At 41.9% G+C, this 26,426-nt stretch overlaps 1 protein-coding gene across 2 annotated transcripts in view; it reads left to right on the top strand.

Moving 5' to 3' along the window:
* The first annotated feature begins 4,016 nt into the window (after window positions 1–4,016).
* The window catches only part of LOC121166638 (neuroendocrine convertase 2), a 214,759-nt gene continuing 192,349 nt past the window's right edge, over window positions 4,017–26,426 (top strand). Inside the window, exon 1 of one of the 2 annotated variants that reach the window (XM_040995856.1) lies at window positions 4,017–4,487. In XM_040995856.1, coding sequence (XP_040851790.1) covers window positions 4,311–4,487 — 177 coding nt within the window. In that variant the 5' untranslated portion in view covers window positions 4,017–4,310. The remainder of the gene's footprint in view (window positions 4,488–26,426) is intronic. The other variant, XM_040995857.1, reaches the window with a different exon arrangement.

Consider the following 26,426-nt stretch of genomic DNA (forward strand, 5'->3'; position numbering starts at 1 on the left):
TAGGTTCGAACCCACTTGATAAAGTCAATGATACAATATGAAAACAGAGAACTACTGTCCTCTGAAGATTCCAGAACAAATACAGCAGAGAAGGGATGTCCACCTTGACTTCTCGCAAGCCTGATTTTTACGGATCTCATTCTCCAACATGGAAAACAAAAACACAAAAATTTATCATGTCCCTAATGGTCCAAAGAATTCTTAGAGATCTGACAGGCTCTCCTAGGGGCTGTTACTGGCTCATTCTGTTCCCTTCAACACAGAGCCCAAGTTCTCCTCTTGGGTGGTTTGGGAACTTTGTGTTGCCTATAGTCATAATGATTCGTAATTATGCAACCATCAAAGGAGAATTTTCTGGTTTGCCTAGTCTAGACAACATCTTCAAAGTGAATGTTGAGGTTGTGAGACATCTGAACCAGAACCAAATACCACACATCACTGCTAGAGATACAGCAAAATACCCAGTGGATGAGTCGCAGGATGCTAACGGCTTTTGTTGCTGCTAGTGAACGTCAATATATCTGTGTCAGTTATTCTTCTCTCCAATCCACATAAGGAACTATGAGTTCATTTGGAAGATGCCACACAAATAAAACAAAATCTGCTGGCCACCCCAAAGTTATCTCAAAGTGTGGCATTCCCCAGGACTGGCATTGTAGCACAGAGGATTAAACCACCAGTCCATACAGGTATAGGTTACAGTCCCAGCTGTACCACTTCTACCTCAGAGCTCTACTGAAACACCTGAAAGCAACAGATGATGGTTCAAGTGCTAGAATTCCTGCCACCCACATGGGAGACCTGGATGGTGTTCCTGGCTCCTGGCTTAAGCGTGGCCTGCACCAGCCACTGTAACCATTTGTGCCTTAAGCCAGCAAGTGGGAGATTTCTCTCTCCTCCTTTCCCTTTCTTCTTTCTTTCTCGCTTCTCTCTCTCTCTCTCTCTCTCTTTCTCTCTCTCTCCCTCCCTTTCAAATAAATAGGTAAATCTTTTAAAAAAAGATTTTTTTAAAAAAAACAATTTGTGCCTATTCTCAACATTCTGCCCATGTACTTCTTTTTAACAACTTTTAGTTATTTATTTGTTTTCATTGTATTTGGAAAGTAGAGGCAGAGAGAGAGAAGGTGATCTTCCCTCTACTGGCTCACAACCCAAATGCTCAAAAGAGCCAAGTCTGTGCAAAGCCAAAGCTACGAGCTGGGAATTCAATCGGTCTCCCACACTGGTGGGCAGGGACTCAAGGACTTGGGCCACCATCTTCTCTCCCAATGGGTGCGCATTAACAGGAAGCTAAAACCCACAGTGGAGCCAGAACTCAAACCAGGCATTCTATTACAGAATGCAGGTGTCCCAAACTTAACCACTGTGCCAAATGTCACCCCCTTCATCTCTTAAATGTCCTAACTGCCTATCCTCACCACAGTAAAATCCAATTCTACCCTGAGTTGCAGAACAGACAAACCATATTCAAACGACAGCAATGTATAAGATTCAACACTTACCATCATCTCATATTTGGAATTTATTTAGGAAATGAAAACTCATTCTGTGGTTCCAGAAAAAAATTAATAAATGTCTCTAAATAGATGGTAATTTCATGTTTATCTTCAGAGAGATTTAGCTGCATTAGCAGCACTATTTCCCAACACCCATAATCTTCTAAATTGACTTATCTGATGCTCTTAGCATCTATTTGTTTGTAGACTTAAGCCTAACTACACACCCTTTTGAAATGCTCTCTGTGCTTGTGAATCTAACTAATATCATTTTGTCATTTGCTGCCATTTTTCTCAAGAAACAATATAGGGCAGGAAGAACCGTGTGGTACTGCTTCACATCAACCTCATGCTTTGATGCAAAATACAGAGGAGACATAAGGAAGAGAGCAGAAGGGAGGAATGAAGCTCTCTCCACATGAAAACCTTGCATGGTAGGCAAACAGATGCAATGTAAGAGGACAAGGTGTGGAGTCAATAGGAAATAATAGAAGAGTCTCTTGGTAGAAATGAGAGCTTCTGAGTAGTAATTAAGGGACTCAGACTTGGTTTGTTCCCTTTCATCAATGCTTTTCCAGAAACCTCGTCTCCATTCTGTCCCTGGCATTCTTAACTCAGCCAACCTTCTCTGGATTTTGTTTAATTGTCTTGCAGAAATCCAAATAAAAACAGCAAATTATTATGCTTTCTTCAAAACTGTCAATAAGTCCAAATTGTGTTGGACCATACTTGAAAGGGCTCTGGGGGAGACAGCCACTTCTGAACCACAGGCTCTCTGTATACCATGTGACCCACCATAACTGGGTTCTTGGGGAGAGTTCCTGCTGTTCCACTTTCGTTCAAGCTCCCTCGTCATCCAACTGGGAAAGCAGCAGAAGACTGCTCATGTTCTTGGGCACCTGTCACCGACGTGGGAAACTCGGAGTTCCAGCTCCAGGCTTCAGCCTGGCCCAATCCCAGCCACGGCGACCATTCGGGGAGTGAAACAACAGAAGGAAAAAGAGAGAGAGAGAGAGAGAGAGAGAGAGAGAGAACGCCTTTCTTTCAGTTGCTCTGCCTTTCGAATATATAAATCTTTTCAAAATTGTGCTCATTTCTACCAAGAGTGCTTTTCTTGTGGAATCTAACTTCATGCTGGAACGGAAAGGGAGAGTGCACATACACAGGTATGTGTAGTGTGTTCTTGTTACATTCTCTTTCGCTCTCACTCTCGCTCTCAATTGCATATGCTTAGCTCCTGAGCAAAGGTCTCTTACCTCTCATCCCTGTAAAGCAGGTTTTGAACTTTGCAACGAAATGCCAACCAAATCTCCGTAAATACGCTGGAATGCAACCTTGTGTGAATTGCTTGGAAACAATTGTCCTCATTTCGTCCCAGCAGAGCCTCCTCCACCGGTCCGAGCCAAGGCAGCCAACCCTGCAGACTGCGGGCATGTGTTTCCTCATGGGACAACCCATCAGACCCCTGCCACTGGGACCCAATCCACGTCCTTCCAAGGACGCTCAGGGCCAGTCTCCCGTCAAGCGCGTGGGACCAGTGGCAACACCTCCTCCAACTCATACCCTCGCTGTCCTTGGGCCGCCCAGAGTCCCCACGCCCAAGAAGGCGCCTCCATGTGTGTTCGCCCTCGCGCATCTCCGCCAGGGCAGTCTGGACAGCAGCGCAGCATAGGCTCCTTGGGGAATCAGCTCCAGGGCCAGTATACGCACAGGGCTAGCCCGGCCTCCCGCTGCCCTTAGCTCCTCACCTGCAGCTTTTCCCTGTATCCTTGCCCCTGGAGTTGCCCAGAACAGACTGTTTTACCAGATTCCCTCCCCCCGCCCCCCCGACCCTTTGGCGTACCAGCAAGGGAAGCAAACCTCCCCCTGGGGATTTGCCCCAAGTGGCAGGGCAGGGGTAAAATAAGCTTTGTTATTGGGAGGAGCAGAGTTACGAATGCCGTGTGTGTGTGTGTGTGTGTGTGTGTGTGTGTGTGTGTGAGAGAGAGAGAGAGAGAGAGAGAGAGAGAGAGAGAGAGTTGTTTTGCAGCGGGGCAGCGGAAAAATAATAAGCAGGGACGAGAAACAAGCAGAGGCTGAGGCTGGTGCCCCCAGCTCCCCTCGGGACCTCTGGTAGCCGTGCGCTCCGTAATTCCATTTCCAGAGCCGTACAGATTTCCACAAACAATGACATCACTCGGGCGCCGCCGGCCTGCTTGCAGCTGGGGGGATTTTCCTGGGTGCGCGGCGGCCGCCGAGGCGGAGCTGCAGGAGCGCGCCGGCTGCGGAGGGGACGGGGGGCGCGGGCTCGCGGCGCCTAGGCCCTCCCCTTCTCTCCCTCCGCGGAGGTGGCCGGCCGGGCCGGGCCGGGCCGGGCTGGGCTGGGGGCGGGCAGGGGCGGCCCAGGGCGGGGCCCACCACTTCTCCAACCCTCATTGGCCGCGGGCGGGCGCACGTCAGCCGGGCTGGTGCTCTCCTCCAGCCCCTAGGGAACTGGAGCCGAGGAGGAGCTGAAAATGCAGATTTAGCATCAAGCACAGACATACACTCGCTCTTTCTCTCTGGTACACACAGCTCCCCACGCTTGCACCCCTTACAGCGAGCCGGGTCGCCGGGCCACCCAGCTTTTCCCTCCAGCCAGGAGCCGGAGGGGAACGCACACTTGATTTGCTGCTCTTTAACCCCCTGTTCCGTCTCTTTCTCGACACAAAGATTTTAAAGAAAGAAAAAGAAACTATAAATATATATATATTTTTTATTTGCACCTTCCCTCCGGGTCCCCCTACTTCACCAGCCTGCGCGCCTCGGAGCCGCACTTTTCGCTCCCAAAGGAGGATGAAGGGTGGTTGTATCTCCCGCTGGCAGGCGGCCGCTGGGCTCCTCCTGTGGGTCACGGTTTTTGCATCCTCCGAGAGAGCAGTCTTCACGAATCATTTTCTTGTGGAGTTGCATAAAGGGGGAGAGGAAGAAGCTCGCCAAGTTGCAGCAGAACACGGCTTTGGGGTCCGAAAGGTAAGCTCTCTCGTGCATTTCGCATGTCGTTTGCCCAACGACGGGTAGCCCTGCGCAATCTCCATGCAGATTTGCAAGTTTTTCTCTTTCTCCTACGATGCAGATACTCTGCCATCGGCTCCTCCAACACGACATTGCCTCCGGTGATCTCTCACGGGTTATGTAATTAAAATGCCCTTCATCTGTACCAGTAAGGTCATCAAAATAATTTATTGCTCTATGACTTGGGGGCAAAAATAAGGCCACGTCTTTCAAAGGATGCTGTGCGCCCGGCTGCTGTCCGAGGTACCAAGTTCTCCAGGCTGCCTGGAGACAGACGGATGGAGCCCTGCACAACCGGGCTTGGCGTCCACTACCCCGCCAGGGACGACTCCCCTCCAAACCCCACCTCTGGTGAAAGAACAGTTTCAGAGCCACCGGGCCCAAAGCTTGGACGGTGCCCTCAGCGACCCCGCGCTGGGAGGACTTTCCTCCTTGGGACTTCGGTCCCTGCTCTTTCCCGGGAAAAGCCGCTCCAGACCGGGAGGATCTGACATAAGAGCTGGTCTCTCCCAAATCTGGGCGGAACTTCTGAGCCCTATTCCTCCCCTCACCCTTACCCCCTCCCCGCCTATGACTGCCCACCCCTGGATCATGCTCGTGGTTGGCTCCCTGGTCCTCCACTAGCGGCAGGTGTGGACTTTGAGTGGAATTCTCCACGGAGACGCGGAGGTGTCCCCTTCAGATGCGTGGGCAGCCAGCCTGGCTTTCCCACGACAGCGTGGGAATCCCCGTTGCCCTAAGTTGTCAAGAGTTCAACTGAGCAATTAGTGAAGGCTCCGGGTCTCCGATGCCTCTAGCCCCTTTGCAGACGCAGGGTGACCATTCTGAGACGACTTGGAGGAGAGTGCTGGCTGGGGACCGTGGCTGACATGCTTGCTCTTCCTTGGAAATATCTGTAATGGGGATCGCGAGTGTCCTTAGGGAACCTGGCCCGATTGCGATGCAGTGGGGGTTAAGGAGGTGCAGATCTGGAGCGAGGGGACACCAACAGACAGAAGGACACGATGTGGCTACCAGAGGCTGTGCGAGAGAGATTCCACGCCCCAGGAAAAGAGGCGGGACGTAAGCGCTGGGTGCTTCTGATGTTTGCTTTAACCTGGGGCTCCGACCAACTTCTTCTGTCCCTCCTTCCCACGCCTCTGGCTCCTAGCCCAGCCATCACTACCCCCGCAGATGCAGCGGGCTCTCCCACCTCCCTGCGATTTCGCCCCCGAGCTGATTCCTACCAAGTGCCCTGTCTGCCTTTGGCGCGCGGGTGGGTCTCGCAGAAGCGAACTTGTTGCTAGCAGGAGGCGTGGGTGGAGCAGGGGCGATAAGGCGCCAGTGGAGGGTGCAGCTCGCGAATGTAGCTGCCGAGCGCCTGGGGACCGTTTCAAGAACACCCCTCAACACAGTAAAGGAATATATTCTGCCTTATTACCCTGTGCTAAACTTGGGGCTGGGGGCGGGGAAGGGCGTTAGAAACACAGTGCTGATTGTCATTAGGGAACAAGTGTAGGAACACTGAGGTGCTGTGGTCCTTACATGAATTTCTCATCTGATCTGGCAACCCTTAGAGGAGTACTATTAATGAGACTGATCAGGAAACGGGTTCAGACAGAAGCCCAAGTTAAAAATAGGTAAGGATTGAAAAACTGATCTTTCTGAGTTGAATCCCATGTTCTCTTCCTCCTTGGTCCACAGGAAGCCAGGTGCTGACAGCTATTCTGGGAGTTAGGATATGCTGAGAATGGATGTGGCCCTGGATTATTTCATCCTTGGGTGTAAAGGGCTGCGGCTGATACAGAAAGACCTGTGACTCGCTCCTCTAGGCATGTACCGTTGCGTGGTGTGGGTACTGTCCTCATTAGTTTTATCTCCTCTTTGCTTCTCCCTTTTAAAACTGCTCTTAGGCTCTGACCTCAAAAACTTAACCAAATCTTACTGTAGTGGAGAATAATGCCCTAACTTACGAATTTACCCAGAGGTTACTCACTGTTCCATGCAGCAATAAACAGATTATTGAGAAATTCAGTTAGTTTGTTACTTGGGGGGCGGGGGGCGAGGGTCTAAGGATAATACAAGAATCATTTCTATACCTTAATCCCTTAATCTTTAAATCTCAGGGAGCTTGTCCTTTTGAGGCAAAACCAAATAACTAGGCCTCTTACTACCCCATTCTTCCTGGGAGAGGAGCCCTGATTTTATTCAGACACCCAGATCTGAAGAAATGGATTTTTTTTTCCCCCTGGCCATCTCTCTTCACCTCTCCATAGTTCGACAGGTGGTAACCTCTAACCTAAATCCAGTGAGGTAACAGTCTGACAGGATACTCCCACCCTGATGAGTCTGCAGGGTGTAACTGACACCTGTCAGGATAACCCTGCTTTTTCTTTGGACTCAGTTCCTGTCCACCTTTCAAGATCTGAACCGCAGAACCCCCTTGACTCCATTGCACTAAACATGTGGGGGACCAATAAAGAGAAAGTCTGCACTACAGAAACTAGTGTGTTCCACTGCTTGCCTGCATCATTTCACACAAGTAAATACATTTCAGGAGAGAGGGGACTGCTACTCTGGAAATGGAACTACTAGGGATGAGAGCATCTGGTTTCCTCCGATAACTACTCCCTCTCTGTTCTTGCCAAAGGAAAGTGCCTTAGCTGTACTGATTAGTTCAGGCTTCTCAAACATTGTTTTCTGGTCTTTTTCTGTACTTTTACATACATTTGTTACTCGCTGTGCATTTGAAACCTTCAGTATGTCCTTCCCCTATCTTACTCTGATTTCAAGCAGCATCCCAAACTCCCTGCTTCTCTGTTCCCCCATCCCATACAACATGTCCGACACCAAATATTCTCAGTGATTATTTATTATTGGCCCTTGTGAGGAGTCAGAAATATAAGCTAGCTGAACCTGCTATTTTTCCTCAATTGTGCCACAGTAATCTCACAAGCCTATGGAAGGAATAACTGCATCACCCATAAGTCTCAACTAAAACTCTTAAAGCACCAAGAGGTTAAGTAACTGATAATATCTGCTAAGTGAAAAAACTCATTTAAAATAAAAAATTGCTTGACTAAAAAATAATTTTTCTACATCATGCTCCTGAATGCCTCTTGAAGGCACGGTTTTAGATTTGTGATATTTTTCCTTTCATTTTAACTTTTTGTATACTCGCTATTTATCTGTTATTAACATAGAAACATAAGTCATCAAATAATGCTTATGTTCATGTTCTTATTCAAGTTCACTTTTCCCAGAAGAGACAAGGCATATGAATTTTTACAGCCTCTATATATAGCATGGTGACCTGAATATGAGGTATTCAATAAATATTTATTGATTATTTGATATTTCCAATACCATGAGCAAAACTGCTCATTTTCTCTCTAAAACGGAGTAAAAATACTACAAACTTACCACCACCACTTCCACAAAAGTTTATGTAGATTGAAATTTTCTATTATATCATGACCTGGTCCTGGCCCATATATATGCTATGTCCGTTACAGAAGATACACATCTTGAGGAAAATGAGTTTACAGTGATCACAGACATGGTACCGCAAAGGGTGTCATAATAATCCAAGTGCTACTACTTTTAGTTCTATTAAAACATAAAACAAAAATTATTTATTAAAGCAAAAATGTTGAAATGTGATAAAAAAAATCATAAAAGCCAGAACAAATTTAAGGCAAAAGAAAAACCTTATAATTCAGTATTATTGTTTCATTATAGTCTGCTCTATTGATTGATTGATTGATTATTTACTGAGGGCTGAGCCTGGTTTGATTATACAAGTAAAGTAATGGAAGTTTTATATGTGTGAGAATGTTAAAAATTATGTAGTTATTTGAAAGGCAAATACAGAGAATGGAGAATGAAGGAGAGAGAGAGAAGGAAGGAAGGAAGAAAGGAAGAAAGGAAGGGAGGAAGGAAAGAAGGAAGGAAGGAGGAGAGAGAGAAATTTGCTGGTTCACTCCTCAAATGGCCACAACAGCCAACGCTGGGCCAGGCTGAAGCCAGGAGCCAGGAATTCCAACCAGGTCTCCAACATGTGTGGCAGGAGTCCAAACACTTGGGCCGTCTTCCACTGCTTTCCCAGGTAGTAGCTGGTTAGGAAGTGAGTAGCCAGGTCTTGAACTTGCACTCATATGTGATGCTTATTTTTAATTCTCAAGTCTGATAACAATTATACTGTCAAGTACTGAATGTAAATTTCTGATCATTTTGCTTTCATGGAAGTGTAGTATCACTTAGGAAAGAGCTCAGCTTAATAAATTTGTGCAAACAGTGCATACGTGTGTAACTACTCTAAAGTAAAAAAATGTTTTGCTTATCTGGGTGGTTTTCAGGTTTGGACCATTATATAAATGTTGTTTTTCTGCATGCTGAAGTACAGTTGATCCTCCATGTCTGGGAACTCGGCTTCTATGGACTTAACCAAATCTTAAAAAATATTTGGGAAAAAAATCAACTCTGCACTAAAAGCATGCAGCCTTTTTCCTGTCATCATTTCCCCTTCAGCACAGGGTAACCATGGTTCTTACAACATATGCCTTCCATTAAGTATTGCAGGCAATCCAGAGATGATGTCAAGTATATAGAAGTATGTGCATAAAGGATATGCATGTCCTGCACCATTTTGTGCATGACCTGCACTTCCAGAGGTTTGATAATAACAAGTTGACTGTTTAGCAAATACTCTTCTCCTGGAAAGCAGCATGGATTGACTTCCATAGCCATGATAATTGACTGGATGATGAATCTATACCTAGTCCATCAACAACTCATCCATAGGATAACCAAGGTCCATGAAATGATATGGTTCAAATATTTCAGTGAACTTCATTTAGAAGGAATCATAATTTTCTCAGCCAATAACACAGATTCCCACAGGAAATTTTGCTGGCTAGTTGATATAGAAAAGAGAATAGAATCCATTCAGACAAAGGGGAGGCTCAAACATTTTGTGTGAGTTCCTAATAGTTTTCCATCCACATTTTACAGCAAAAATTAACTGTGACAGCTGAAGACATAAGTCACCAATTTCATTTCCCCTTCTTTATGAGTCACAGCAAGACCACCTATCCCAGTCGGCACTCAAAATAAGTGTGACCATGTGGTCATTTCTGTCTGTGCATTAAGAACCTAAATAATGAATTTTCACCCTTGAGCTGATCGATAAAAATTCCCTTTTGATTGACTCTAGATTCTTCACTTTCTATCGTTTTTAAAACAGCAACTTTGTAAAAGCCAAATGCTAAATATGGCAGAATCATAAGGCACAAAACACCCATGTCTCTGATTCTGGACTTAAGAGCTCTTATATGAGAAGTGAAATGCTATTATATTACTGAAACTAGGGTGTTAATCTTTAAAGCAGTAAATGTTACCCAAACTAATAAACCGTCAGTAAATATCCCTTTCCTACTGTTGCTAAAGTGAATCTCTAAACCTTACAACCAAGCCAACTCAAATTATAACAAAAACAATTTCTGAAAGTCTTGTGAAAAGCTTTTATGTTTGAATCTCATACCATCAACCAACTTTTCAGTTATTTAGGATTTGTGTTCTCTAACAAAAATATGAAACGCATGCACTGCTCAGTTCCTCACACTGATAATCAGTATGCTCTGCTCATAATAGACACTCAACATGTGCTTCTTGCACCCCAAGAAGATTTGGTCAGGAGCTCAGAGAAAAAGTGCTGGAAGAACTGCTCTGCAAGATGTTATCCCTGTAGGGTCCATTTCAGTTCAGCTAGGAGGCAGAAAAGTAACAAGCAACCAGAAAGTGGGTGACTGGCATGCTTCCCTGAGTCCCTACAACCTTCCTCTTAGAAGCTATCAGTAGTGAACATAGGAACTCTGAGCAAACAAAATAACATCTACAGCTCAAGTCTAATCAAGATACAAAAAGGAAGAGAAATTATATCACTTTTTCTCAAGTGAATGAATTGCTGGAAATCAATTTCTATTTCAAAAGGTCTTATTAGGTATAGATCAGAATATTATAGTTGGAAAGTGATGTTCTAGCAAGGTTTGAAATAATTACATATTCAGTTCTAAATGTTCAACGTAAAACTTTGAGTAAAACACAAAACTCGAAGTTCAAACTTCTCCCGACTACAGAATTAGTATCATTTCATATTTGAGTTCACACCCATCATTTTTAAAAGGACTCTACTGGATTTACAGATTGTGTGTGAGATCCAAATAACTTCTGGACAGTTCAAAAGCAGCAGTTTTTAGTTATTAAGATGCATTTTTATAGCTGAAGTTCACTAAAGTCCTCAAATGGTAAGAGTTAAGAAATTACATCTGAGTTAAAATTTTAGTAGCAAACAAATAGGTGGTTTTGACATGATACATATACCAAAAGAGCTAACCTGCCATGAAAAATTCATTTTGTTCATAAAAAAGTAAGTTGACTGTGGCTTTTTGCATAATGCTGTGATAATCTGAGTTTTTCTGATGAAACAGCTGCATGTAATAAATGCTTCTTTTGAAACTCTTAATTTTCTTTTGTAAAGAAAAATATATTTGGGAATGTTGAAGGATTTTTAAAAAGATTTATTATAATTACTCAAAAGGGTGACAGAAAAAGAGAGAAAGAAAGGAGAGAAAGGGATCTTCTATCTACTGGTTCACCTCCCAAATGGCCACCATAACTGGGGCTGGACCAGGCTGAACCCAGTCTGTTCCCCCTGGGTGAGTGACAGGGGCCCAAGAACTTGAACCATCTTCTGCTGCTTTCCCAGGTGCATTAGCAGGAAGTGGATCAGAAGCAGAGTGGTCAAGATCCCAAGCAGTACTCTAATACTGGATAACAGTATTACAATCAGCTGTTTAAACCACTGCATCACATTCTGCTCTTGTTATAGAATATTGATAGTCCTGGGGTTACCCTTTATTTATAACTTTAAATTTGACATTAACTTCCGTAAATATCCAATTAGTCTCATTTTTTCCATAATTGCTTTATTTAATGCTCTCTTTATATCAAGGGAAATTTAAAGAACAGTGAATAACTTATTTAGGGATATCAAGAACATACAGATAATCACTTAGTTCTAAAATATTGGCAAGGTGTTATATTGTCATTAGAAAGTTCAGCTGGGGCAAGAGTACTTGGGTTTCACTGTTCTAAAACTTTAATATAAGGTGAAGGTAAGAACATTGTCAGTCTTCTTTTCTATGTAATCATAGTATCTGACAAAATAGCCTGCCATGAGTACTTCTTGAACAAATGATCTAACTTACACTGCTATTAAACTGAGTAGACAATTGAGCACTTTTCCTTGTTTTATTTAAGCAAACAAGGGTGGGTGCTGTAGTGCAGCAAGTCAAGCTGCACTCTTGGATGCCTACATTCCATATCAGACTGTCTAGGATCAAGTTCTACCACTGTTTCCAGTCCAGCTTCCTTCTAATGCTCTGGGAGGCAGTGGATAATGGCCCAAGTATTCTTGCCAATCATGTGAAAATGTAGATGGAGTTCCTGACTCTGGGCATCAGACTGTCTGACTAACTGTTGGAGGCAATTGGGGACTGAATCAATGGATGGGAAGTCTCTGTTTATCCCTTTCTCTCCCTTTCAAATAAATACATAATCCTTTAAAAATGTGTAAGCAAACCTCTTTTATTTATGAAATGGCGAACATCTCCTTGTAAGGATGACACTCTTAGCATTGTAGCACTTACGAATGCCATAAGTGGAAATAATCAAGTTAAATAAAATCAAGATAATTAAGAAGCTCTAATCTCAGGAAAAATATACCTTTTTATTTTTTCCAAAATCAAACCTTCTCATTACTTGTAAAAGTAGCATTTTGTACCAAAAGAAAGCTCTAGAAGAGAGTACATTTTTAGTAATCCAGAATCTGATTAGTCAGAAATAACCACTACCAGAACTAGATCAATTTTATTGGAGATATTTCTACATTGAAAAGTATAGAAGCAAGCAATATGGGATCACATCATATATTTTATTTTTAGTTTTTAGCTATTTAATTTATTATTAACAGAGGATCAGGACATTGAAAGAAAATAAAAGGAATAGTTAAACTCTGCCATACAAAAACATGGTATGGCCTCATAGTGCTTGCTAAAGTTTGGAAAAATACATCTAATAGTTGGGAGCTTGTGATTATAAATTTTATGCATAAATGATTGATAATATGTATTTAGTCATATTTAATTATCTAATTACATATTTCCATTTCATTGGGGCTTACACTCAATGCTTTCCAGAATGGAGAAATCAGTATTCCAAACCTTCCTCTCACCTCCCTGCTTCTGCATCCCAATCTTTGTTAGCTCTATTGTTATTTTTGCATCATATCACAAATGTAAATATTAACCTTCTTATAAACATAGTTCTTACTACTGCTTGTATAAATTCTATCTTAAAATTACTTCTAATTTCATTATAATTATTTTTTTCCAAAATCTTTATTTTTTCATTTATCTGTTGGTTAGCTGGGCTTTATTTAAAAGTGAAGGGATTCACCTAAGGAAGACAAGGGAACTCTCCTCAACCAGACTAAAAGCAGAAAACTTAGTGAATGGAGTCTGGTTTATAGACACAGAGGAGACTGTGTTGGTAATATCCATTTAACAGTCATGATTATTTTGAAAGAGCAAAAGGCAGGGTCAGTGTTGAAGTGAAGGAAAAGGTGATCAGGTGAGTGGCTTCAGGGGAGTTAAAAGTTTCAACACTGCTGGAGGGAACAGGAGAGAAAGCTCACAAAGACCAGACAATTTCTGAACCATACTCGAGGTTCAACAAGCAGAGAATGAATCTTAACAGTGCAAACTGAGTCCTTTTATTAGGCAACGTTCAGATTTGGACTGTGATGGGATAGAGAAATATGAAAAGAGCATTTTTTAAAAATAGGGAATTTCAATGAATGAGAAGAATGGGTGAATTAGGAATGACAAAAAAAAACTGAAAGGAACCAAGATTTCCAAAAACTAAACACTAGAAAATGACAAGGTCCATGGAACTGAGTTACCAAAGGGAAAAAGAGGCAAAAGTGGTGAAGAAACTGAAAGTCATACATTGACTAACCCATACACCACCTTCTTCATGCCAGAGAAGTAAATGTCATCGCCTAGGAAGACTGTTGAAAGAAAACGTCTTGGAACAAAATGTTATAAAACTTCAGACTTGAAGAAAGAATGAGAAGTGAGGAGAGCAGGCAGAACTTGGACCACCAGAGATATAGGAGGAAAACTGAGAGTATGCAGGGAATTTAAGGAAGGGAGATGTTTATGGAATCAAGAATTGGGGAGCCATGACCACTGGTTTTAGAGACGAAGTCACTTGGAGAAGTCAGAGGAGTTGTCTCAGCACATTGGAAGAGGAACTGTACATCCATTTGGATCACCAGGAGAAGGTAGGACAAGGATTTCCACATAGCAGATTCAGGGAGTAATACTAGAATAGAAACATATTGCTATAGGAATGGAGACTTGAAATAGAGGTGGGAAAGCAGGAATAAAGGATGCAATATGGAGCACCTTGTCATCATGGATAACAGGTACCCAGACTCACTCAGGCAATCTAGGAACTGGCAGAGACCACAGGACTCAGATTTATTCTGCCTGAGAGCTGCAAGAACTGGGATATTTATATGCCACTTGCATTCAGAGATTGGTTGGTGATTGATAGTTAATCTAGGCTGTGCTAACTCTCTGGTGTTATTTTGTTTGTTGGTTGGTTTTGTTTGTTTGTTTGTTGCCTGGCATAGGTACAGATAGAGCAGAATTTGGCCATCTGGGGTGGTGGGGTGGGGACTTTGAAAAGATATGAGGAGGCTGACATGCACTCAGTAGAGAGAGCTGGAGGATCTGAACAAGCGATTGCTCATGTCTGCTGTGGGAAGAGTAATGGAAATTCTGATGACATGGAGCTAACAGATGTGGACAATTCCTGTAAGAAGTGCAGTGGGGAAAGGAACAAAAGAAGAAAAGTGGTAGTATAGTACCTTGATGCTGTTATAAGGATTTCTATGAATAATGATTTCTAAACACTTGTCAGACAACTTCGAGATTGCTGCCCCACCAAAATATTATGACATGCATAGCTAATCAGAGCTGCATGACTCTAACTGGTTTATCCAAAGTCATTAACATCTTAAAAATAATAACTGCAATTACAGAATCACAGCCTGTCAGAAAAGGAAAGGATCTTAAAAAGACATTTTTAACCCTTCATTTTATACATGAGGAAAATTATATTAAACACTATGTTTATGTTCTTAACTATTTTGAAAGAGAGTATGAGCTCTATTGCCAGTCGGCTGTAGTTTATACAATACATTGTTGGAACCATGAACCAATTTTTCAGACTTGATGAAACAACAAGCTGGAAGATTCTGTCTCCTGTGATTGCTTAGCTACATAAACAAATTTTATCTGACCATACCAATTCATTTCAGATTCTCTTTATCTATTCTCAGCATTTGATACCTAAAATTTTTATGAATTCATGTTTTACAAACAGCTGCCCATGAATTACAAGATCACACACCAACAGTGGACTCTTGATAGAATAAAAACATAGCTATCCCCTCAGTGAATAACAGTGCTGTATATTTAGGAAGCACTAAGTAAACATCAAAATACATGATTAGAGAAAAATGTAAAAGTTTAGCAGTATCATTACATGTTTCCTGTAGTATAGGTGAATGGGGCAAGAGATGTGAAACTAGGAGGGCCAAACATGCTAGGAAAAATTATATGAACATCCCATTTCATGCCTATATTAAATGGCTTCCATCAGGGCCAGTGCTGTGGTTGAGTGGGTTAACCCACCACCTGCAACACCAGCAGCCCATATGCATGCCAGTGTGTGTTCCAGCTGTTCCACTTCCAATCTAGCTCTTTGCTACTGCACCCAGGAAAACAGCAGAATATAGCCCAAGTTCTTGGGCCCCTGCTCTCATGTGTGAAACCCAGATGGGGTTCCAGGTTCCTAACTTCAGCCTGACCCTGGCCTGGTTGTTGCACCTTACACCTATTTAAGATTTCTCTGCCTGTCTGCCTGTCTGTCTCTCTCTCTCTCTCCACATGTATGTGTGTGTGTATAAAACTCTGCTTTTCAAGCAAATACATAAATCTTTTAAAATGCCTTCCATCAATAATTTGCCCTTCATAGCCTAAAATTTTGTGGTTCAGTAGCTAATTGATACAGGAAAATGTCATCCTTCTTTTTCCTTAGCTTATTGTTTAATTCTTCCTTTTTCTACAATTCATTTTATTTTTTATCACAAAGTCAGATATACAGAAAGGAGAAGAAACAAAGTGGAAGCTCTTCCATCTGTTGATTCACTCCGCAAATTGGCCACAATGACTGGAGCTGTGCCGATCCAAAACCAGGAGCCCAGAACCTCTTCCAGGTCTCCCACACCAGTGCAGGGTCCAAAGGCTTTGGACTATCCTAGATTGCTTTCCCAAGCCACAAGCAGGGAGCTGAATGGGAAGCAGGGCCACAGGGATTAAATTCGCACTCATATGGGGTCCCGGCATGTTCAAGGCAATGACTTTAGAGGCTAGGTCACAGCACCAGGCCCTTGCTGTTCAATTGTATGAGGGAAAACAAGCAATGTTATCAGGTGCCTATCAATCATCTTCAATGATGGTGGAATTTCAAACAAACAACAACAACAACAAAAGATAGAGTCTATTCCAGTCATTTCTGGCTGTGTTCTGAGAGGACTCACTCAACAATGTGTGACCAATAGAATTTGCCATTGGTTCTAAGAATGATTGGAAACAAGACTCTGTGATCCCTTGAAATCTATGAGCAGTGCTTTTCGGGCAGGAAGGATTTGGGGAGGGACAGAATTAGGCTAAGAAGCTTGAACATTTGCATTTTCTATGAGCATTGACATGAACCTAAAGTTGAACCCAACTGTTGCAGCTATTTCCTGGAATGTAAGAACTCCAAATCAATGGACAAAAAAGTGAACCGTAGCTACAATTATACCTGGGGAAAACATGGAAACAGAGGATATTCAATTTATTTAACAGTTTTGTGCCGAGTGTATGCAACAAGCATGTATTATGTCCAACACTGAGACATGGATTGGGGATGATTAGGCAGTTGGGATTAAATCCAGTTGGATTGAGTTGGGTTCCAATAAATAAAGCAAAGATAAAGATTCCAATGTGAAAACATTTGTAAAGTGCCTGTGTATCATATTTACTAAATCCGTTTTGTCAAAGAACTTACATACCATAACATTCTGCCATAGGACTTTCTAGCAGTAACAGATGGGAAGCTGGGAAATTGAGTGCCAGTTTTCATTTCCTTTTGTTTGAGGGTTTATCTTGAATCACATCAGATCTCTGACATTGCTGCCTGCCCCAGGTTGGCCAAGCTGGATTTCAGAAACAGAGGATACCCTCTGGCAGAGATGCATGAAAGATGTTTGCACGCATAGGCACTGTCTACAGGTGACCTCCAGGGTGAGCTAAAGGAATGGAGACAAGTCATCAATGCCATTTGAGACACACACAAAAAAACATAAAGTTAGATACAATGCAGGTCGTAGGTTCCAGAAGTCACAAGGGAACACAGGTGCTCTTGTGAACAAGCAGAGTACTGGGAAGTTTTGAGATATGTTTAAGATCTGATATACCTGAGGCAATGAGTGCCAGCAGAAGGGAATCCTCACAAAACAGGAAATGTTGAGATGAGTTGACACTGAAGCTTTCAGTTTCAACAGGTTAAAAGGAAAGGGGGTTTATAAAGGAAAGCACAAAAAGTGCAGCAAAACGTACAGGCATTTCAGTAGAATTGTTAATAGTCTTGTCTGTCTAGATTCTAAGAAACTAGGAAAAGAGGCCAAAGAAATGGCCTAGAGATAGGTCATGGGGTGTCACCCTCAGAAAAGAAGAGTTTAGACTTCTCATTTGGGTAAAAGGAGGAAAGGAAGGGCATTTGAAAGTGTGACTATACTTTTCTTCATATATGAGAAACTCTAGGGTAATAAGCTGAGCTAGTAATGAGTTAGAGAGACTTAGATCTCAGCCTACTCCCTTGGTCCAGTGAAGTTGCTCATGCCCTGGCAGCTAATAACACCATGCATTTTAATAAATTGTGCCACCAAAAGTCATGTTATGTGTCTTTGATCCAACTGTCACTGGCTGATAACATCAGTGATACCAATGATTTGATTAATTATTGTCTTTAAAACCACCAGTTATTGCTGTAGAAGCACCCAGTTCTATCCAAGAAGGCTAAGAACAAATAATTAAATGCAACTTACTTTCTCTCTTGACATATGTTATATGAGTCTAGAGAAGGCCTGCTAATTTAGAAGCCAAAAGAAGAGGAAAGAAAGTATTAGTTTTCTTTTATATAAGCTCACCTAATAGCTAGATTATTCCCTAAAACTACAAAGGAATAATGCTTGTTTTTAGATTTTTCTTTCTATGATAATAAATGGATTTTTTTTTACAGAGGAAGAAAAAACATGGCTTGTGGGAGTTGAGTACCCTCAACTCATCACATCTGGGTATCATTCTAAACTTGATATAAATCAGTGGCTCAATTCTTAGGGATAAGTCACAGTTTGAATAGCTTCTATCTCCATTACAGAATAGTGAGGAACCAAAGATAGTCAGGCTGGCCATTGGGAAGGGTGGCTTGGAGAATCACAGAAAATAGCTGAGTGTTATCCACAGAGAACAAATGTTTAGGAGCAAACAGGGTGGGCCTGCAAATAAGTGTGTTACGTGGTAGGTCAATAACTTTCTTCCCTTCTACCCTGTTTCTCTTCCACACAATCCCTTACATTTCAACTAACTACAGAGGCACATCCACCTCTATGTCATTATGTTATTAACAAGTTTTTACTGAGTCCTTTAGGGATGAGGAACTTTGAATGGATAGATTCTGTAGAAAAACAATGTATTCAAACTTACATGAAAGCAAAGCATATTATTGTACAAAGCTGAGTTTATACACTTCACCAAACTTAATATCTCCAACAAGCTCTTATGAATATCACTGTTATGAATGGAGGTAGGGAAATTGTTTTAGTGATTGGGCTCTAGTTAAAGTTGCCAAGGGCCTTCTCCGGCAGGACTAACTTTATAACATTCCACCCAAAACCCGAGGCTGTATAAGTCCTTCTTTCACATCTGCTTACTCCAAGAAATGATGTCCAATGTTCACAGGCCTCCCATTGACAGAGGAGCTGACATATAAACAATTCAACACCTCCACCGTGTGAAACAAATCTGTCTGAAGCAACAATAGGGCCTTCCATGGCTCTAGGGAATTCGTATTTACTTTACTCATCTAAAAATATAAGGCTGGTTTCCCTTTACATGAGCTATTTCTCATTGATTGGGTTTTATGAAGCAATGTATGATTTTTTAATGCTTCTATCTGCCACTCTGCTGAGAATGGAATGGCTTCTTGTTCAGTAGTTTCTATGACTATTCAGTTGATAGTTTTTGAGTCATTAAATTTACTCAAAATGTTCAGTTCCTCAACCTAGCCTATGCAGAGCCAGCAAATGCAATATGTTTCATTCAGTGATTACCAAATGCAGCTTGTTTAGCCAGCACCATGCTTTCAAAATGCTTATCTTGAGGAGAGCATGTCATCCATCTCACATCAGGTGCTACCTCTCCCCCACTGCTTTACACCTGCTTCAAATTCCTACATGTCGCTTACTTAATCCCAAAAGTATTTTTTAAAGATTTGCTTAAAGAGGGGGAAAGAGAGAGAATTCTTCTATTTGCTGGTTTACTCCCCAAATTGCTGGAATGCCAAAGCTGGACCTGTGCAAAGCAAAGAGCCATGAGCTTCATCCAGGTCTCCCACATGGATGTCAGGGGTCCAGACACTTGGGACATCACTACTACATTCTGAAGCACATTAATAAGGAGCTGGATCATTGGTGAAGCAGCCTGGACTTGAAACAGGGCCCATGATGTCACAGGCCCACTGTCATAGGCATTTACATAGGCATTGCTTTACCCTCTCCACCAGACCATCATCTCCTAAATGTTTTTCTAATAGCCAAAGAACAGTACATTCAAAGAGATTTAACCATCTACATTGAGTTGCTCAAATATTTAGCACCTCTTTTCAGAACCAAGAATCAATAAAATTGATGCCATGAATACTCAATACCAGACACGTGAAAAGTGAAACAGATTATTATACCTCTGGAAGAAACAGTCCGTCCAGTCTCGTCCAGGTCTTATTATAATTTTTCAGCATGTTGGAGTCATTTTGAAAGATGAAAATTTAAGCAATATGTCAGTAGCTCGATTTTCTCTTTTTTATTTTAAGATTTTTCTCATTCCTATTACTACATGTAATGCAGTATAGATTCGTGTGTATGACTATGTCTATAGGAAGAATCATTTCGTAAAGTGAATTATGCATGATCCACTTGGTTGTGGATTAGTGTGGTGGTTCTGCTGGAGTTCACTGGGTTAGCCCATCCCCGCTGGTAGGTCGATGAGAACATATAGATATCTAGAGAAATTGGAGTAATATGGCATCCGCTATGGCACCAGATCACTTCCCAGCTACTCTACTTCCAATCCAGCTCCCTGTTAATAGCCTGGGAAAGGCAGGAGAAGATGTCTCAAGTGATTGATTGAACCACTGTTGTCAACATGGGAGATCTGGTAGAAGCTCTTGGGTCCTGGCTTCAGCTTAGTCCAGTCCTGGCTGTGACAGCCATCTGAAAAGTGAACTGATGGAAGACCTAAAGACCTGTTTCTCCCTCTTCCTCCTGTAACTCACCTAAGAAAAAGAAATAAAAGCAGAATCCACTAGGATAAGACAATAGCTGATGACAAATGTTTGCACTCTGCAGTTAGGACCTGAAAAACCACCCACAGAGTACCAATTGTTGACCCATGAAATCGTGAGCTAAATCCTTTAGCGTACCTGTTTGTAAGGTTCTAAGATTTTTGGTGGTATGCAGCACAGCATGGTCACAGTGATACCTGACTGATCTTTCATGTGACTCACAGGCTGTCTCCAATGCTAGAGAACGCTAATGAGGACCCCTGGGGCTCCTTCACCATCAGAGTGGCAGCCTCCTTCCCAGTTTGCCTATCTCTCCGGTGTTCAGCCACTGATCATCATTTCTGAGCTTCTTTATGAATCACCTGAGAGCCTGGCAACAGAGGCAATTAATATTACTCCTGCAGGGCATGAGACAATTAGGAGTGCCAGGCAAGAGGGAAGAGGGTCTTTACCTGTCATTCTCTTTCTACCAGTCGATTTTTTGGGGGAGGGGGGTTTATTTCTCTTTGCCAAGATGAGGCAACCAAAGTAACAGAGTTCAAGTAGCTGAGAAAGGTACTCCTAGAGCCAGTCCTTAAGAAAGAGGAACCTAATGGAGGGAAATGCAAGTGAGTACAGGTGAGCAGTTAGAATGTATGAACAGATTATTCAGCCTAACTGAGGCGTGATTGTGACAGATAGGACCAGGTTTCTGCTACATGTTTCTCCTGATGCTGAATTCTCATCTCCTCATTTCTGGCCCCAGACACCTCTACCCTATCAGCAAATCTTAGGTGAAACGTAAGCTGCATGTGGCTTGGGCTGTTGCCCCTGCCAGAGATAACAGTATTTTCAACAAAATGAAGCATTCAGCACATGCACACAAGCATGAAACTGGGCCCTGGGCTGAGAGAGAACATTCTGAGACAACAACCGACCTTTTAATGTTACCTAACTCAGACCAACAACCTATACCACTCCATTAAGTTCTCAGCCCTGCCTCCCCTTCCTTTTCTCTCCCTAGTTTCCCCCATTTCACACATACCTTAGACCTCCATTTTATTATTCTTTGTTTCTGGGGTGTTATACGTGCCTCTCAATTGCACAATGTAATTTTGTCTGTATGTGTTCCTGAAAGCCTGGGACAGGTTCTCCCTGCAGGGCGCCTTTTTCCTGTCAAGATGGCTGTCTGAAAAAAGGGGGAAAAATGGGCTCCAAGAAGCATTTAGACAATGCAGAGCCTATCCCTGTCTGTAGACTACAGGCCCCCAATTGAAAGTGATGAGCAATAATCAACTGGGCCAGCTTTCAAGTTTTGATTGATCGCTTCATCTTCCACTTTTTATTCCTTGAATCTTGACAACTTCCCTTAAGACAAAAAAAAAAAAAATCATAAAACTCACACATAGGATGACTCCCAAAGTTCTATCAGAATAGATTCCCAAGTCTGATTGAGGATCATGAAAACCAAAACTATGGGCACATGCAAAGAAAATATCCACAGGACAACTGATGGGTATGAGCCAAGCAAATCTTGCTATTTGAAGGCTGGGCTGGGGGTGGCTCTCTGAGTCCATTTGGAAAACTGTAATAAGCAGTGAACTGTCTCCTGGGAACAAACAAATGCATAGACACAACATTTGGGGTGGAGGCTGTGGTCGCACTCAACTCTAGAGCATGTGTGATTCACCTGGTGTCAAGGCAGGCAGGCAGGCAAGCAGAGGACTCTATGAGAACCTAACATGTGTTTCCATTTCCATCTATTGGTTGTCAGTTCTCTGGGGTTCCCTACTGAGGGGCAGAGGGAGTATATAGGTTTAGAGAAGTGCTTTACCTTGGAGAAAGGAAGCAAGAGGGAACAAAAGAAGGCAATGAGAAACATTTCCATGCTTCATAATTTTTGAATAATGAGAATTCCCCAAAATATTACAAGTCTGAGTTAGCGGTATTAATATATTGTCACCCAGCCTGAACCCTTAAGCTGACAATTTGCTATGAATTCTTCTTTCACTCCTTTTGCAACTGTAACTGTACATTTTTTTTTTTTTGCTTAACAGACATGTGTATATGAAGAAAACACTTTAAAAAGAAAACCTAACTGCCCACCATTTGAGAAATGTCTTACCAGGATGCTCAGCTGAGTATTTGAGTCTTTGTTGTTCATAATATTAATATAATTGAGCTAAAATCCAGTGAGCATCACATCACTGAGCTGTGCAGAGGCAGCAAGGCCCTTGCGCTCCAGAGAGTCACACAGCAGTGATTCTTCCTGTGCTAAAGCTCCTGCCTGTACAAGATTCCCAAGTAGCTGCTGTTTTTAGATACTCAAATGACAGTAGCTGATAGATCTGTGCTCCAAAGAGGCAAAAAGGATCCAGAGGAATAGCCAATGCCTGTGATCAAGTCAAATCAGTTTACCTACTTATGACCCAAGAATAAGTTGCTCAGAGTTTCCGATTCTAGTTCCCCAAGACCAGTGAGCTTCACTTTCTTCTACAATTAAGACAGCTCCTCTTACCAAAGAATCCAGAACTAGGGGGTTGAGGTCCCAGTAATGGAGCTGTCACTCACTAACCTGGATGTCCTGTGTTCAATTCATTTCACAGAATCCAGCCTAAGATCTCACAGGTTTGTTGCCATGACTGCAAAGAAGAGGTGGCACAATGTGGTTCTTAATGGAAGCAGTGGGGTGCGAAGGGTGCTGGATATACAATGAGGAGACCTGGGATTGTTGTCAAGAGCACATCTTGGTTGGATAAGCCTTACTCTTCCCTGAGCTACAATGTTAGTTTCTCTAAAGCAAGGTAGTTAGATGAAGTCAGAGAGTGCAATTCAATAAGTTATTTTGGAAAATAACTTCAGTGATTGATATTCAGAGTTGGTGGGGCCTGTGACTTGACACTAATTAAGTATATGACTCTCCTAAAGACATTCAAATTAAAATGTTAAAATATTTTACATTTTAACTTGTAATTACTCTTTTTAAAAGATTTTTAAAATTTTATTTGAAAGGCAGTAATAGAGAAACAGAGAGAGAGATCTTCCATCTGCTGATTCACTCTCTAAAGGGCTGCAATGGCTGAAGCTGGGCCAGTCAAAGCTAAGAACCAGGAGTTTCTTTTGGACCTCCCAAATGGATGCATGGACTCAAAGACTTGAGCCAGCCTCTGCTGCTTTTCCAGGCCTTAAGCAGGAAGCTTTATCGTAAGTGGAGCATCCAAGACACAATCCAGCACCCGTATAGGATGTCAGCACTGCAGGTAGAGGTTTAATCTACTATGATACAGCACCGACCCCTAGGAGTAATCTTACATTTTAAAAATGTTACAAAAAAACTCACAGGTATACCTATACCCACAGAAGCATTATTCACAATTGCCGAAAGGTAGAAGCTAATGAGAAACATATTTTTAGAAAAAGAGGGATTGGTTATTTGGCCTAATAGTCAAGATGCCTACATTCCACATCTCAGGCTCCTGGCTCCAGTTTCCAGTTAATGCAGATTTCTGAAGGCAGTGGTAATGATTCAAGTGGTACAGGTCCTACCACTTACAAGGGAGATCTGGTTTATCTCATCACTTCCTGGCTTAGGCCTGGCTCCATGCCAGCCATGTGGAGATGTGGGAAGCCAGGAAATAGGAGAACGCTCTGTTATACACACATGCTCTGTGTGTGTCCATCTATCTTCTTCTCAAAAGTAACAACAATAATAAATAAAGCAAAAGTAGAAATGTTAAAAATAAGATAAAACTGCCCAGCAAGAGATGAATAGATAAACTGCTGTCTATACATAAAATTCATTTAAGTCAATCTTATAAAGGAAAGAAATCTGACACTTGCTACAGCATGTATAAAACCTGAAGACATCACACTTAACAAGCCAGACACAAAAGATCATATACTGCATTATTCCATCTACTTCAGGTTTTTAGAGTAGAGAAATTCATGGAGTCTAAGATTAAGATGGTTGCCAGGGACTGGCTGCAGGAGGGAATGAGCAGTTGTTATTTGAAAGAACTTCAGTTTGTGATGATGAAAAAGTCTATATATGGATCGTGGTGTTAGCTGGACACTACTTAATACCACTGAACTATACATTTAAACAAGATTAAGAAGTATATACATTATATCATAATAAAAATCCTTTAAAAATAAGACACAAGTTTCCATATGTCCTTCATTCAAGCTTCTCTAAGTTAGCATACTGTATAACAATAGTGCAATTACAAAAAATAGAAAACAGAGACATAAGGCTATTAACTCATTTGTGTATCTTATTCTAAATTTTCCAATTGTCCTAACAATGCCCTCTTATTGATATAGGGATCATCCAGGATGTACATTTTACATATTTAATGATCATAGCTTCTTTGTCTCCTCTAGTTGGGAAAAGTTCTATAGTCCCTTTTTTCTATTTTTTGAACACAATGACTCTAAAGAGTACCAGAAAGTTAACAGTTTACTTAATGCTTCTGCCTGAATGAATACATATTGCTTTATTTTGGCAACAAAACCATATCAGGGATGCTGTATCCTTCTGAGTGCATCTTATCTTGAGGCATTCAAACTTGGCACATCCCACCATTAGATCACTTGATTAAATCAATCTCTACCAGGCTTATCCACCGTACAGATAAAATCCTACGTTAGCATCCACTGGTATGGTTTGCCAGCCACCAGTACTATTACACTTCTTCATAACTGAATATAGCCAATTTTTACCTTTACTTCTATACTTATTAATTGGAATTCAACTATAAGGAAGAGTTTTCACTTTTCCTTCATCCAAACTTAATGTATAAAATATCAACTAAACAAAACCAAAATAGTGGTCAAATGGGTCCCTCAAATACCCACTGGCATTTAATACCCCAAAGATCCCCTCTAGCATTAAAATTTTTGGATTTAGGCCTGGTGCAATGACTCAATTGGCCGATTCTCTGCTTTGCAAGTGCTAGGATCCCATATGGGCACCAGTTTGTGTCACAGCTGCTCCACTTCCCATTCAGGTCCCTGCTTGTGGCCTGGGAAAGCAGTTGAGGACAGCCCAAAGTCTTGGGACCCTAAGCCCTAGTGGGAGACCTGGAAGAAGCTCCTGGCTTTGAATCAGCTCAACTCTGACCATTGCAGTCACTCAGGGAGTGAACCGGTGGATGGAAGTTCTTTATCTTTCTTTCTCTCTCTCTCTCTGAATCTGCCTTTCCAGTAAGCACAAATAAATCTTTTTTAAAATAAATAAAAAAAATATTAGATTTATCATGCCCTCCAAACCACCTGAAAGAAGACTGCAGAGGGCTGCTCATCTGTTTTCTTTCCCTTCCACCACTTTTTCTTTTTTTATCAAATCTTTTTGTTTCTTTTATTACATTTTAATATTGTCCTAAGTGTATCAGTGAGTTAAATAGGGAAAACATTTAAGAATCACTGAACCTGGAAAATTTACATAAAATACTTGCACTAAATGTTCTCTAGAGGCTTTGCTTTTTCATGAAGAGCACCTAAATCACAAAAGCTACAATTTTCTAAATGACTTTTCATCCACACACTATTCCCTTAGCTATCTTGGCTGTGCCTTTGAAGTCCACTTGGTACCTGCTGACTGCAGGTCCTTTCCAGTGCACTAGGGTTGTCCCTGGACTGCCTCTAGTTTAGCTGACCCAGGCTGCCTTCACAAACTGACAGACAGAACTCATACCGTTACAGAGTTTACAGCTGGTACATCTGTCAAAACTGAGACACTAACATGTTTTTAGGCAACTAGTTTTTCCTTATTATACATTGCTGAGCAATGAATCAATTACAGAATAAAATTTTTATCCTGCTTATCAAGTTTAGGGAGGAGAAATTCACACAGGGCACAGGCAGAATGCCAACATTCTGCTACAATGTCAGACAATCTAGCATCCCATTGTCTACACATGTCCAACAGTTTCATTGGGAATCCATCTTTTATCTGGAAGCAGGGATGCATGTTGCATTATACCCCCACATCTGTATATGATAGACCCCAGTACTCCATCATTATATATTTCCATAATTGAGAAGCCATGAAACAAGGTCAACAACTGGTATGAGTTAGAACAACAGCCTCCACAACAACAACAACAACAACAACAACAACAACAATGAATTACAGCACCA

This window comes from Ochotona curzoniae, unplaced genomic scaffold (assembly GCF_017591425.1).
Source record: "Ochotona curzoniae isolate NIBS_2020 unplaced genomic scaffold, NIBS_Ocur_1.0 patch188, whole genome shotgun sequence".
Lineage (NCBI taxonomy): Eukaryota > Metazoa > Chordata > Mammalia > Lagomorpha > Ochotonidae > Ochotona > Ochotona curzoniae.